Source organism: Haemaphysalis longicornis, unplaced genomic scaffold, assembly GCF_048455015.1.
Source record: "Haemaphysalis longicornis isolate Haplotype H1 unplaced genomic scaffold, Haemaphysalis longicornis Haplotype H1 scaffold_10, whole genome shotgun sequence".
Lineage (NCBI taxonomy): Eukaryota > Metazoa > Arthropoda > Arachnida > Ixodida > Ixodidae > Haemaphysalis > Haemaphysalis longicornis.
In genome coordinates, this window is record NW_027526204.1 from 4132131 (window position 1) to 4148162 (window position 16032).

General features: G+C 53.6%; 1 protein-coding gene across 2 annotated transcripts in view; it reads right to left on the bottom strand.

Moving 5' to 3' along the window:
* Window positions 1-2770: 2770 nt before the first annotated feature.
* The window catches only part of LOC144158133 (uncharacterized), a 41066-nt gene continuing 27804 nt past the window's right edge, over window positions 2771-16032 (bottom strand). For both annotated transcript variants that reach the window (XM_077688788.1, XM_077688789.1), the window contains exon 3: window positions 2771-3592. In XM_077688788.1, coding sequence (XP_077544914.1) covers window positions 2870-3592 — 723 coding nt within the window. In that variant the 3' untranslated portion in view covers window positions 2771-2869. The remainder of the gene's footprint in view (window positions 3593-16032) is intronic.

Sequence of the window (16032 nt, forward strand, 5' to 3'; positions counted from 1 at the left end):
AGGCGAAGCGAAAATAAAGACGCATACATACAGCTCGGTTGAACCATAGTAACCCAATGAGGCCCCTCTGAGCTCGTCTAGACGGGTTTAAAAATTCTTTTTTCCTTATACCATAGAAGTGTGGAATAGACTTCCAGAGTATGTTGTTGCTAGTTCCAATGTCAAAGCGTTTGAGTGTTAGCTAGAATTGTTCTACCGGCAGCATGAAACCTAAAGCATGTTTTGCCATTGTGTATTGTTTCCTTGTTTGTACTCCTCCCTGTAATGACCCTCAAGCGAGGGTTACACTATAAATAAATAAATAAATAAATAAATAAATAAATAAATAAATAAATAAATAAATAAATAAATAAATAAATAAATAAATAAATAAAATTTCTTGGCCAGAAATGTGTGAGGACTGGGGAGGGTCTGTTTCGTGGTTCGGTAGTATTGGCTGATTTCTTGGTAGGTGAGGAGAGGTGCGGAAACAGCCCCGGTCTCAGCGGCTCGGCGAGTGAGGTCTCAGGCCTGTCGACGAGCAAAATTGTTGCCCGTCAATGCAGCAGAGTGGGCGGTAGTCCACAGAATGTCCCCCCGATGGGCAGGCGGATGTTCTTTCGCCACCCGTCCCGACGGCAGGCGGCTTCTGAATCGGCCAACATAATCTTTGGTTTGGGTAGGGGCGAGCGCAATAGCTAATTCTTCGGCGATCAGGGAGGAAGTTTCCCGGATTGAAGCGGTTCTTAGAAGTTACGACTTCCACCGCAGTTTGATTGTCTGGGTAACTGGCCGCATCTGCGTCAGATAAGCTGCTGTAAAGATTTTCGTGGGCTTCTCTACGACCACAGCGGAGGTGCGGGCGCACAAAAATGGTGACCAGGTGGGTCTGGTCAGGGCATGACCATTGAATATTTCGAAGGACCGTGCGGCCTGCTTTGGTTTGGGCAAGTCGAAGGCGTTGCCTGGAAAGCTATCCTTCGATGAAAGGCGTTCACTGGAAAGGTGTCCCTCAATGGTGTTCTGGAGCCCCATGCTAAGTAGTTTGACCGTCGACGCACTCATCGGGAGACCCAAAGCTTGTTTTGTTGCTTTCCGGATGAGGCGATCGAGTTTGTCGGCGTCGGTTCGAGTGGGGACAATTTATGGCGCGGCGTAAGTGAGGCGGCAGATGACAAATGGCTGAACGAGTCGGAGAGTATCTTTTTCTTTCATGCCTTGGTGCCGGTTGGTGAATGTGTATTACCTGATCACTCGCTTTGCTGAGGTTTCTGGTGTTGGCTTCTATGGTAAAACCCAGGATCTTCACGGCTCTATCCGGTTGCATTGTGTATCCATCGAGGGTAATCGAGATTTTGTCAGGGTTGAGGCTGTGATTACGAACGGTTGACAAGGCGGAGTGTGTGGTCGACCGAATAGCGCGGAGTTGAATTAAGGTGGCCGTGATTGGCCTGGATGTAAATACCCAGAAACTTGTGGGATGACCTTATCGTCAATGGCGACGCGAATGTTGGGTTGCGATGAGCGTGTCCCCTTAGGCGTATACAGGAGGAGAATGGCGGCGGTAGCGGAAGCCGGCTCTCCATAGCTCGAAAAACCACGCACTGGCACTTTTCGCATCCACCGCATTCCCAGAAGACGACGTCTGCACGGCGCCAGCGAAACAGACCACCACGCCGGAACAAACCCGCTCTGCCAAGAACTCTCCCCAGACCCCAGCGCACAACACGCCCCCGACTTCTTCGCGAGTAAAGCAGTACCCCTACCCACCCGCGAATGTGTGTGACCTCAAAGCAAACCTGTTCTCACCACACGCATATTGAATAGACACGCGACCTCCCCTTGTGCTCAACTTGACACCTTTCAACGCGTCACCAACCGAGAAGGTCAACTTGTAGGGTTTAACGCGCCGACGCAACGCAGGCGCGCCGTAGTGAGAAGGTCAACTGTCGAATCTAGTCCCCTCCCCAGGAGGAGTGGCTGGTCACCACTTGCAGCACTGCTTCGGGTTAGCGCGACCTCTGAACTTGCCATTAAGTTGGGGCAGCACGTCGACCAATGTTTAACAAGTCCCTCTCTCTTGACGTCGATTTTGAAATACTGCCGCGTTCGGTCACGTCGCCGTCCGTTTCATTGGTGCCGCCGCAACGGCAGAACAGAAGCAGACGCAACATCTTTTTACGAGGGCAGTTTCACGGCCGCTGGTGCGCTCTCATCCAGCGGCCGTGGCAGTTTCCTCTACGTTGCGTTAAAAGTTCATACACTTCGCCTGTAGCAGTTACAATAGGCGTTTAGAGCGCATGCCACGGAGACGTTGAAAGAGAGGACCAGACCACGCAGCAAAGTCGGTAGCATGCCATCGCCGCTCTCCCAGTTCTGGGCGGGCCTTACGCATCCTCAATAAATGTAGAAGGCCACCGCTCACTGAATCCACGGTTCCTTTGAAACAAGCACACTGTTACAATGTTAGCACAAGTGCAGCGCCCCCACGCGGCGCTGGTAGTTTTATGTTCAGCCAGGAAAGCCTGACAGCGGCGAGTGGCCGTTTTGGGAATGATATAAAGACAGTTCCTTCTGGCCAAACGGCTCGGCATGTTCTCATGTCTTTCGCGGGCCTGATGGCCTACTGTTCGCGGTAGTCACTCCTACCGCTCGGCCATCCGTAATTCTACACATCTAACACGCACTTTGTAAGCGCTTTAGTTACGATTACCAACGGAAGGAAACCATCCACCCCTCCCGCTAGCTGTAATGAATAATGCAACCACGAACGAAGATTTTTTTAGGTTTATTTCAAACTGTTCATTTTTGTTTCCACGGGGCGTACTCTCCAATCTCCGGTGCACTAAAGGAAGAGACGAGTGAACGTGACGCGAGAAAAAGCCGTCCCTCACTCGTTCTCGACAAACAGCATGTCGTCGACCTCCAGGAGCAGCCTTCTCTTCTTCTGCCGGGCCGGGATTTCGGAGGCCAGCGGTGGAGTGCCCAGAGCGGACAGATCGCTGTCCCCAGCGGCAACGTCTTCTCCGTCCGGATCGGACTCGTCCACGATGTCTCCGTCTTCGTCCTCGTCGCCAGCCGTGGCTTCCTTGGGCCGCCGCGACCTGGCGAGCAGTTCAGAGACTCTGAGCGGTCCGACAGCCACCGCCGAGTTTGCCCTCGGGCTCTTGGCGGCCACGCGCTTCGTAGGTGTGCCGCGGTTGTCGGTGAGTGGGTTGGAACAGCGCGTAGAGTCGACGGTTCCGTCGCTGGCGGGTTTTGGCGCTTCCGCGAGGCTTCCGCGAGTGGGGGTTTCCCCGCAGGGAACCCCGGTTTCTTCGCCCGCGAGCTCTGCTGCGAGGGTGCCGAGGGTGCCACCGTCGCTCTGCACTGCACCGCCACCGCGCTCTTTCCCGCGCCCAGCTGGGCTCTGCTGGCCGGGCGGCGTCTTCTGCAGGCGGCCGAGCTCGGCGCGCGCCTGGGCCAGCTCCTGCTGCAGCGCGGCGTACTGCTGCCGGCAGAGGTCGTGGCCCGAGGTCTGCAGCCGCTGGAGCCGCCCTTCGAGCCGCATCACCTGCTCGTCGCGCTCCAGCTTGGCCGCGATCAGCTGGCACCGGTACTCCTGCTCCCGGGCCTGCCGGAGAGGAGAAGTGTGAACGCAAGTTGGTCCACATGGGCACATTACAGGGTGGTGGTGGAAAAACGTTCTTACTCGAGCCGACAAATGTAACTAAGTAACAAAATAAATAAATGCATAAATAAATAAATAAAAGGTGGGTTGAATCTTCGCAGTTCAGAAAGCCGCGAGCGACTGCTGCAGCTCTAGCACGGAAGATCAGCTGTTCTTGAGAAGTCCCGAGCTGAGAGCTGGTCAGCCCGCACTCGCACTGCTCCGGGGTGGGAGAATTATGGGGTCGTGAATACAAATATACCCCCCACAGCGGCAGCAGTTTCTTATTGTTTAGCCGTTTTTATTGTTCGACACCTCATTTCCTGCGTTTGCAGGAAATGAGGTGTCGACGCTCCATTCACTTCTCCGCACTACACTCTGTGACGTCAGAAACTGCCAATGCATGGTGAAACCGGATTGGGATAGTTTGCGTAAGCGTTTTTCTGAAACGGACTCGGAGGTGGTAGGGATTTGCAAATGTAAAATGAACGTTTTTGAACTTTTGATGGTCACGCGCTTTTTAACAGACTCGGACCATAGCCTCAAACCACGCAGACTCAAACCGCACATTTCATCAAAACGTTTCGCTTCGCGTGTAAGCGCACTGAATCCGCAGTGCAAGCGCATGCGGGTGAATGCGAGAGCCTCCCAGTGACACCTAGCGCACGTATACACGAAACGGCCGGAGGCAGAAGGAGATCGACAAGAATCGAGACGACCGTGAAATTGTTTCAACATGGTCCCTATTCTGTCCTCCGTGAAATATCTGTCAATACGTCAATTCACCGGAAGCTTTGTCTGATTGGCTTTCAGTTTTGATCACGTACTTCCGATTGACAAAGCGGCTGTGTGTGCTTTCGTCGTTTTGACATTTCGTGACGTTTACTGGCACCAGTTCTAAAGTTTGCCTTATTTCTCAATCAAAGTGCCTTAATCAAAGTGCATAATTCATGGCCAGCTTTTAAAAAAACCAGATGAAATGCAGCAGACATGACAACGTAGGCCTTTTTTTGCTATGGTCACGCCCTCTCTGTAATTGGCTAAGACTCGGCGTGATATCAACACTTGGCGGGAACGTTTGCGTCACACATTCACAACTTCAGCCTGCGTAAAGGTCAAGTGATTTTACGTAACGACTTGCAAATGGTGGTTGCCGTCGCCCTGAAACAGGGCAAAAAACATGGAGGGAAAAAAAGTTACGAAACGGCATGACGTCATGCAACCAGCTTTCACAAGCATACAGTGTGCGCCGGAACCAAACCTCGAGCCGTAAGTCGACTTTTACCCGTTTTACGGCCACTTGAAATTTCCAAGCGGACGTTAGGCCTAGCAACGAGCCCGCCTGCCGCACCAGGCCGCTCGACGGGGCCGCCGGCCATGCGACCCACCTGTCTCTAGACCCATTCGAAGACGAAGCAATGGAAATGCGCGACGTTTCCGAAGATCCTCCGCCGTGGAAAAAGGATGAGAATGCCCACATCCCTTGGATAGAAGTTACAAGTCGGCCCTCCGCCAAGGCCGCGTGGCACGCACGCCGAAACAACTACCGCTACCCGCTGGCGACTACAAGCTTGCAATCCGTCCACGAAACGGTCTCCACCTGAGCAAGGTGAGCCCTATGGACCTCACGAAAGCTTTCGCACGCGAAGCCAATCTCCAATGTGGCTAGCGGAGATAAAGATCTCCATCGATGAAGAACAGAACGTTCTCATAGTTAAGCACTCCCTCACCGCAACCGCTGCAGCGCTTAACTCCATACCCCCCAGGAAGTCCAAGACGCCATTGTGGCCCCGAACCACGAACTTCTCACCTGCAGGAGAATGGGAAACACCGGCACCTTCCTGCTCACGTTCAAAGGCAAGAAGGTTCAGCACCTATGTCGCTGGAGTAATAACGAGATGCTACCTGTACAAGCTACACTTGCCACCAAGTGGGCCACAACATGCGGATGCCCGTTGACAAGCAACCAACAGCAAGTAGGGAATAGCCAGCCACCCCGTTCGGGCCACTCCAGGTCTCCGTCCCCACGATCTAGGAGCAACCAGGACCGCGCCCGTTCAAGATCCCAAACCCGGAGAGCCCGAGTGGCTCTGCAGGCTGCGCTCGGAGTCGCAGGCCTCCTCCCGAGGCCGTTCCTCAAGTGCCACGAGAGGAAACCGCTCCCGAAACTCCCTGCAGACATAGCTGCATCAGGTGAGCTGGACAGGGATTGTCGATCCCGATTGATAGCTCATAACTCGCACACACCGAGAGAGAAACGTTTGTTAGAAGAAAACTCCCACCTCCCGTCGCGGGAACCCATGTGTAGATGCGACGCATAGGGGGTTCACGTTGCAGCGTTGGACAGCGCAGGAACGGCGCTGGAACGATGGAGCGGAGCGGCGCAGGCACCGCGTTTTATAGCGCGCATAACGGTTAGGGGACGCGCCGGCGCCAGTGCGTCTGCCGCGGGTATGACGCAACACAATCCAACACACTCCACTTTAATCCAATCCAATCCAATCCAATCCACTCCAAGTCAATCCAATCGGATCCAATCCAATGCCCCTCGCGAGAGAGTGTCCGCTATCGGAGAGGAGAGGGGGTGAGCGGCGGAGCGCAGCTGGCGCGGCGAGGAGAATGGGGGAGGGGCGGACGCCAACGACGCCGGATGCAGGGACAAGGCGGGTGAATGAGATGCGGTCGCATCTAAAATGCAATACTTAGGGCTGAGATAGCAGCCATTCCCGCAGACGGGGCGGCAGTGAAAGAAGAGTTAAACAACCAACTGTCCTGAACCATAGGCTAATTTAGAACACTGCATTTTCTCCTGTCCCATTGCGATTCAATCCCCACATTTTCCCCACCCCCCTGCTTCAACGTGGCGGACTTGGTTAGCCTCGGACCAGCTCACGGACCAGTTGGCGTTGGTGAACCTGGTCCGGACCATTCTCGACGCTTAATGTTGCGTTTGAACAAAGTTTTTTCCTCCTCCTCCTCCTCTACCGGAAAGCGTCCAACTCTCTAAACATACGAAAATTACGCCCATCTTCCCGCGAGGGAACCCTAATGTGATGCGACGCATCAGGGGGGAGCGTTTGGACTGACGCTGGTATTGGATTGCGTCAGACCACTCGCTGTAGGGACCGTCGCTTTCATCACGTCTTCATCGGAAGATCTTGAACGGAGGTATCGTCAAGCAAAGTCAAGTCAAGTGCGAGAGCGAGCGCTGGACTGATCCGGCGCCGTGCGCTCCCCCGTTTATATTCCCGCTTTGAAAGGAGAGGAGCCGGGGGGGGGGGAGAGAGAGAGAGAGAGAGAGAGAGAGAGAGAGAGAGAGAGAGAGAGAGAGAGAGTGGCGCGCATGCGCACACATGTGCGCACCGAGAGCAGCGAAGCGCACACGCGCAGCTGTTATGATAATGAGACGGAGTGAGAGTGTTGCGCACAGCTGTCGGAGAGAAGAACGGAGGAGAGTTGCGCATGTGCTGTGAGCGTGCGGACAACGCCGCGACAACGCAGGAGGGACATGCCTCAGAGCAAGAGATGCGTCGCATCTAATAACCTCCCCAGAACAGCGCAAGCGCGCCATGACCATACCGCCACAAGCAGCCGAAAATACCCCGCAGTCGAATAACATACCGCAGCCAGATAATAACTCAAACATTATCTTCCCATAGTACGCAGTGGAAGAGCAGGCGCAGGGCGACGTGGCGCGTGCTATCAACGCCCTGCAAGCAGCCCGAAGTGCGCAGCCTTCAGATTATGGAAACACTGAAACAAATAACTTCCCACCTTACGAGGATATATGGTCGCAAGTTCTCGAGGAAGCCGACTTCAATGCTTCAATGCCCGCACCAGGAAGACCACCAAAACGGATAACGCCAACCCCACATGTCTCTCCTCACCCATGAGTCAAGATGGACCTTCGTCCACCCAATAATAAATTGTTTCAAGGGCAAGGAATAACTACATGGCAGTGGAACTGCAGAGGTTTCAAGAAGAAATGTGGATCAGTCTCCCAATACATCTCCTCTTCCACGACGATACCAGCAATTATAGTTCTGCAAGAAAATAATACACCAGTTCGCCTTCCAGGATACATAGCGTACGACACAGGCACAGACAAAAGCCTGCATGCACACTCTGGTCAGCAAACGACACGTGGCATTCTACTTGAAATTTGTGGGGGCCAACCACCCCATATCGGGGCGAGGAGGCGCTAGCGACGTCATCCTCCTTGGTGGGGCGAGGGCGATCCTCGCGCGCTTCCCTCCTCTCCCTACGAGGCGACGGGGGATGCGCGCAGGAGACTCCCCGGAGGAGACCGCCCTTGGGACGCGCAGCGATCGCACGGTACGTAAATGCATTTCGGCCACTTCTGGCCGTTTCTTGCATTGGCCGTTGTTTCCCACTTCCGTGGGTCACGGCACCCACCGTGTCGATTAGCGCATGCCTCGATTTGCGTCAGTGCGTTTATCTAGGATGCCCGGCGAGTATCCGCGGGCATATTCCACTCATTGGTGGGTTGCCTCCGCGTCCGCGATGTGACGGCTTGCGCCGTCTAAGGTCAGTGGATGAGCGCCGATGCCGCCCAGTCGTGTCCAGTGGCGTGGCTTGAAATGTGTTGCGGCCACAGAGAGCCCCCTTCCCCTATGTCATCGAGCGCTGCGGCCGGCCAACGCCGGAGGACGCTAACTGCTGCCCGACTGCGGGCTGGGCACACGCCGGCTTGGCACCACGCAAGCGGGCAGGGAGATACTCCACAGGGCGGGTCTGACGTCGCCGGTGGACCCCTTGCCTGAAGAGGGAGACCAAAGGATACACGCGGGCAAGAAGCATCTACTTGCGCAGCAACTAGTCGTGCCTCCACTTCCCCGCAACGTGCAGCCGGGGCTGGACGAGGGACGTCGTAGAGCACGAGCAAATGCGTTAGCGCACATGTATGAAAACGATGGCTCGGCATATCACGTCGACGCAGCCGAACATCAGCACAAGACCGGCGTCTTTGCACTCTCGGTAATACGAGCACGCGATGGTCAGTGTGTAACGGCCGGCAGTGTCCGGACCCGTACGGCCGTGCAAGCTGAAGAAGCTGCCATAGCGCTTGCGTTGACCTGTCAACCCAGTCAAACCATCACGATACTGAGCGACTCCCTCTCTGCTGTCCACAGATACAGCAGAGATGCGATAAGCAGCGTCGCGTGGAAACTGGCACCCACAAACAGAATGGCTCGAGCATACCTCAGATGGTTCCCGGCGCACATGGGAAACTTATCGTAGGGGACCCCCAACCGCAATGAGGAGGCGGACAAAGTTGCACGAGAGCTCGCACACCGTGTAGCGACTGCCGAACCTCTTACGTCACGGGCGGAGGGAAATGAGACTGACTGCGACAGCTCCAATGAAATGCACCCAATCCTGAACTATGGAGACGCACTCGCCTGGCATCGGGAGCAACGGAGGAAGACAGTGCAGCCACACCCACTCCTCACCCGAAACCGAGGGAGTGCTTTATCGTCAACTACAGACAAACACAGTGATTACGCCGGCGTTGGCGCGTTATGTGTGTCCAGGATACTACGCAAGTGACACGTGCTGTGTGTGTGAACTGGTGCTAGCAGACTTACCACACGTAATGTGGGGATGTGTAGAACACGAAACTCAGGGGTACCCGCGGGTGCTCCCCCCGAATGTGCAGTGCGCGCTCAACTCTACGGCCCTCAGTGCGCAACGGACGGTGATCCAGCAGCTGGAGCTAGCCCTGGCTAGACAGAAACGAGGCGGATCGGGCAGTCACCAAGGTGGTGGCTGTAATGCCCCTCACGCCCGGTCTCCCCAGGCACATTAGTCATCCAGCCCGGTCCTTTCGGGGACTCCACGGACGGGGCGGAGTAGGGCGGAGTCCTGCGTGACGCACCCCCCGGTGCCGGATTTCACCGAATAAATGTCTTTATCTCTCTCTCTCATCTGGCAGGTGTATGCCCCAGGGGCTAGGTGCGTAGTGCAGTGTAGTGTTTGTATCGTGGTTGTCCGCGGAATAAACCCCTGTACTATGAAATATCTCGCTTCCCGGTGAAGTGATTGACAACGTACACACGCGGCGAGAGTCGTGTCTCGCTCTCGAACCCGTTGTGGGCAGTCTCTCGGCAGGGCAAGTTCGGTGCTGCGCGAGAGCAGTGAGAATAACGACGGCGCGTTATTCTATTATTCTGTTCTATTCCTTAATGTCAAGGATTAAGAATAGAGGATGATGCCCACAAATTTTACCCCAAGCCACGGAGCAAGAATAAGATAGGAGGCGAAACTATGCTTCTTAGCGCGGCCAGATAATGTCTCAAGCGCTCGTCATACGTTAAGCTAGCGGCATCTGCCGCGGATGAAGAAACTGCGCGGCCGCGCAATCGGCCGGCATTTCACTGCTCAGCCACGGAATAAGTGCGGCCGCTATCACTTCGTCCACCAGGTGCCGCTACCCTCTCCTTCGCCGTCGCAGCTACGAAGCTTTGCAGTCCGCCTTGGTTTTCATTGTGACATTATCTGGCCGCTCGGCCGCGCTTGTCGCAATGGGCCGTTCCCCTTCCTATATATTCTTGCTCCGTGCCCCAAGCCGACAAGAAGGCCCGCTCGCTGTACGTTTTGGATGCGTATTGCAGGCCCAAAAGCACCCAACTTATTCTTCAGCAAGTAATTGAACAAGCGATACTCAAAGCAGCCAACAACCCGCTTGTCATTACAGGGCAGTTCAAGGCTGCTCACCCTCTGTGGGGCTACGCATACACCAACCCAAGTCTGTGGGGCTACGCATACACCAACTCGCTGATGGAATCTCCAGACCTCACGACTGCCACAGACCACAGTAGACCTGCACGCATTGGCACAAGCGTCACTCGAGACACAGCTCCCGATCTGACTCTTACGAAAAACGTTCCTCAAGTTCAATGGATCCACATGGACGAGTATCAAGGCAGCGATCACGCCATCATATCTACCACGGTCTACAAAGCAGTAATAGGTCGGGCTCGCCTCACGGTCTGGACAAAGCTCAGAGAGGAACGAAGCAACCGCTCACCTGCCCCAGAAACCCAAATCGAAATCTCTTTACAGGACTGAATCAAACAGCTCCGTCAGGATTTTCTAGAACACACAAAAATAATAAAGACAACCACAGCCACACCGTGCATCGACTCTCATTGACTGCAGATCTAGGAAGCGAGGACTAGTTTGCAGCGGAGATGGAAGCGGCAGACATAATCGAAGACTAAGAAAACGGATAGCACAGCTAACGCAAGAAGCGACGAAGTACGTCAACTCTCTCTGTAGGGAAAACTGGCTCTCTCTATGCGATGGCCTACGCGGCACCCTCACCACTGCAAAAACATGGAAGCTCCTGCGTTACTTAATCAACTCATCAGCTAGCAAAACAGAGTCCCAACGCAACATGGCTAAAATCATAGACCAATTTCCTGGAGACATGGGAGATCTGCTCACAGCCCTCAAGAACAGGTATCTTCAAACACCCAACAAAACCCGTATACCATCGTATTCAGGATCACCAAACCCGGCTCTTGACGAAGACATCCAACTGCACGAAGTCACCGCAGCCATACAGACTTTGAGAAGACACACAGCCCCAGGAATGGATCACATATCTAATAGGATGCTTGTCAACCTTGATGACCCGTCGCTCTTAGAGCTCACCAATTACTTCAACGATATCTGGAAGGCAGGAACAATACCTGAGGAATGAAATACCGCGGAAGTTTGGCTGATCCCGAAACCAGGAAAACCACCCAGTATAGAAAACATCCGGCCCATATCTCTTACTTCGTGCGCAGGGAAACTCCTGGTGCACATCATCCTCAAAAGACTTCAATCCTTTCTGGACGATACGGGAAAACTGCCCCCGGAAATGGTGGGTTTCCGACCCTTATCAACGCACGATATACTGCTCCATCTCAAAGAAGAAGCAATGAGACCCGCAACCCGTAACTCCCCGACGGCTATATTGGCGCAGGATTTAAAGGGGGCTTTCCGCAATGTGAAACACACGGCCATCCTGGAGAAGCTGAACACCCTGGACTGCGGAGTCAAGACCTACCAGTAGGTCAAGTCTTTCTTCATAGATCGGAAAGCCATACTGAAAGTAGGGGACCACACCACAGACCTCTTTCCAATAGGAGGACGTGGAACTCCCCAGGCGGCTTTACTATCTCCCCTCCTCTTTAACATTGCTCTTATAAGACTCCCTGTACTACTTCGTTCCATTACGCTGACGAAATTACCATCTGGTCCACCGCGGGTTCAGTGGGAGCAATGCAGGAGCGCCTACAGGAAGCAGCGGACGTGGCTACGCAAGGTCATGCGGACTGAGCTGCGCCCCTCAAAAATGTGAACTATTACTCGTGCCTCCAACCAAGCAGCAACCTTCAGGGACCTCCGCCATCGTCCTACTAATAGATGGGCACATTATCACCCCTGATCAAAGCATCAAGATACTGGGCGTCACCTTTCAGGCTGACAAGAAAAATATCACGACAATCAACAAAATCAATACCATGACGGAGCAAGTCCCACACATGCTCAAGCGCATAACAACTAAGACAAGTGCCATGGGCGAATCTGATACACTCCGACTCGTGCAGGCCTTCGTCATCTCGCGGATCACTTACCCTATGCTCTGCTCTCAACAGCGGAACTGAAGAATCTGGACACCATTACACGAAAAGCCGACAAGCAGGGTCTCAGCCTACCAGTCAGCATTTCGACAGACAAATTGCTTCGGCTCGGACTCAAACAACACAGCAGAGGAACTCATCGTGCCACATTTATCCCACCAGATCTGGGCAAGATTAGGCACTACATGCAGAAACCGGCAGATGCATCCTTTCGAGACTTGGACTATCGATTCCGCTTCAACACCCAACACCCCAAGTCGCAGACATCCCGCATGATATCAGGAGCCACATTGAAGTACCTGTACTCCCGCGAAACATGCACCCAGTGCATCACCCCGACTGGAGAGAAGCAAGAGCCCCCCGTGCTATCTTAGAGCAGTACGGAAGCCATCCTGCCGTGGCATGCACGGACGCGGTCCTCTATCCCGGAAGGCGAGTCTCAGCCAAGAGCAACGCACCGGCGTATCACTGGACCGAGCCAACCCCCTACTCGCCGAGGAAGCGGCCATTGTTTTGGCGCTTACCAAAACTCAAGTTGAGACCGTAATTATCGACTCTTGCTGCCGAACATACAAAACAGCACTTGAAGTAATACAACAGAAGCGATAGCAAGGCCTGTCAAGATAATCTGGGCGCCTGCGCACATTGGAGTCTCAGGGAACGAAATTGCCCATCTCGCAGCTCGAGGGCCGAGCACCTGACGTCCGCTTCCTCTAGTCTTGTATCATGAGATTACCGCGCTCTATCGGCTACAGAGACGCCCCACCGCACAACCCAAGGGCCACCATAGAATGCTTCGTGCCCTGCAAACTAATACTTACTCCCGCCCTAGCGGACATAGCCCCCACCCTGTATCCCCATTTGTGCCGCCGCTTCTATGGGGAATCCGGAACAAGCCCCCACCCTGTATCCCCATTTGTGCCGCCGCCTCTATGGGGAATCCGGAACACTTTTTCATATGCCCGGCGGCTGTGCACAAAGCCCACTTGACCCGTCCAATTCCATGCACACTTATGAGCCTTGGGAGAGCGCCTTGGCCAGCTCTTCCCTCGGCGTCTTCCCTCGACGGAGAGGGCAGAAGACGCGGCCCGTGCCAATGGACTCCTGGAATAAGGAGGCCACCATAAAGACTCCTTACTAGGAAACAATAAATATGTTTAGTCCCTCTCTCTTTATGTTGACGACACTCCCTCGCTGTTTCCCTTTTCCCAGCCGCCAAAATCAGCCCTAGCACGTTACCCACGATACTTTTTTAGATGCGACGCATCTCTTGCTCTGAGGCATGTCCCTCCTGCGTCGGCGTCGGCGGCGTCCGCACGCCACCTGCGCATGCGCGACTCTCCTCCTCTCTTCTCTCCGACAGCTGTGCGCAACACTCTCACTCCGTCTCATTATCATAAACAACAGCTGCGTGAGCGCGCTTCGCTCGCTTCGCTCCCCTCTTGTCGCGCAAGTGCGCGCATGCGCGACTCTCCTCCGCTGTCTCCTCTCCTTCAGGCGCTGTGAATATAAAGCGGGTAGCGCGCTGCGGCGGTTCAGTTAGCGCTCGCTCTCGTTCGACTCCGCGTGACTTCGATTGATGACTTCGTGCTTGGCTTGATTCTTCCGATGAAGACGTGATGGAAGCGACGGTCCCTACAGCGAGTGGTCTGACGCAATCCAATGCCAGCGTCAGTCCAAACGCTCCCCCCTGATGCGTCGCATCACACCAGGGTCCCCTCGCGGGAAGATGGGCGTAATTTTTCTTGTAGCTTCATGCCGGTGTTCGTTAGGTTGAAGACAGCGTGCGCTACCATGGCGTGGTCACGTGGCCCGGGGCTGACGTCGATTTCACTTTTTGTGACCAGACTTCCCCCTTCTCGAGTGGCGCCATCTCCCAACTTTTTTCTTCCTCCCTGGCAAAAAATTACACCGACCGTCGGCGCCGTGGAATCCCTCCGAAGTTGCAACCAGCACAGTTTGCACGACGCGCGCTTTAAAGCTGTTTTCTAGTGAAATAAACAATACAGTTTTGACTGCTTCCAAGTCCGCAATAACGGAGCATAAAAATTACCACCCGTGTTTTGTTTTTACGTTCGGAAATAACATAGCAGTTACTGGTTTGGCGTAATAGCAACACAAGAGAGCAGAACAATAAGCAAGGTGTACTGCATCGTTTGCGTCTCAACGTGGCTTACACCCGAAGCTTCAAGTTCAGAATAGGGTGGGAGGATTCACCACTGTGCCCCACGTGCGCTGTGCGCGAGACTACCGAGCACTTGTTGTGTATATGCCCGCGATTTTCCGCTGCGCGAGTTACAGCGGCGAGCTGCCTGTCTCGTGTTCGACGCGGAGCAAGCCTTCAGTTGTGTCACTTTCTTGGACCCTGGGACAACAACAATGACTCATATTTAGGGACGAAGATTCTTCTGCGTTTTCTGCGAGATTCAGGACTGGACAAAACTTTGTAATAATTTTTCCATTGTGTGCATGGCTACGTCTGTACGCGTTTGCGTCGTTGTGTACGCTTTGATTCCTTTTCCTTGTTAGGCGCTCTGCGTTCCTGGGCTCCATTCGCTCAATTTTTCTTGTCTTCTGCTTAACTTTATTTCGAGTTTTTTCCTTGCACTACATTGCGTGCCATTTTTATTTAACTTTTGTTTTCTCTCTATTGCTGCTTTCCCGATTTCTCACATTCACTTCACTGCATTGTAATCATCCCCATCTGGCGTAGCAAGCACTGCCGCTAGCAGAGCTGACCTCTCCAGCCCACATTAAAGAGCTCTCTCTCTCTCTCTCTATTACAAAGAACCCAACATATTCCGCACTCTTCCCAGTGGGTCAAATTATCGAATTTAAGAGAAAAGTAACGCAGAAAACTCACTGTTTTATTCATTGCACCGCCCTCATTGAGTTCGGTGGCTTTGCCATATCAGGCGTAGCGTTTTGCCGTTCTTACACCGCCATACAACGGATAGTCACGGCCGTCCTTTTCGTGGTCACGACATCAATTTGTAACATAGCAGCATGCGATAGCGTGGCAGCGGTGTTGGCCGGGAAGTTGATAACGCAACAGCTTGCAAGATAAAATTGGAGCCGAGAGTTTTTTTTTCTTTCAAATCAAATCAATTTCAATTCAAATCAAATTCAATTTTTCAATTCAAATCAAAAGTTAAACTTTGTTACAAAAAGCGATTTCAAGGAAACGTTGATATGAAAAAAATTGGCGCAGCTTGCAATAATGGCACAAGGCTGGAGAAGCGACGGAGTTGGGGTCAACCTAGCTTCTTTCGCTTTGTCACACCTTGCGGTATTGATCGATTGATGGGTTTAACGCGCCGACGATACACAGGCGACGAGGCGCGCCGTATATGTGGACGGCTCCGGGTTAATTTTGACCGCCTGGGGATCTTTAACCTGCGCCGAAATTTCGAACACACGGGCGTTTTCGCTTCCATCAGAAAAGCGGCCGCCGCGGCCGGGAATCGAACCTGCGTCCACACACGATGGGAGTGAAACGGGCCCGTATGATCCTACGGGCCCGTTCCTTGCCGCGCTTTACAAGCGGCGCTACTCATGCAAGCTTGCACAAAGCGGGAATGTTTTCATTATCCCAAACAAAGTTAAAATAGTCCTTTTAGCGCGCTGAAATGCTTTTAGCTAGCATTTGATTGCTTATCCCATCACGACCAGCTGCGCATAGTCGGCGCGAACTCTTCAGTGTGGTCGGCAGCTACCGGAAAAGGAAGGTAAGTAAACGACAGGACA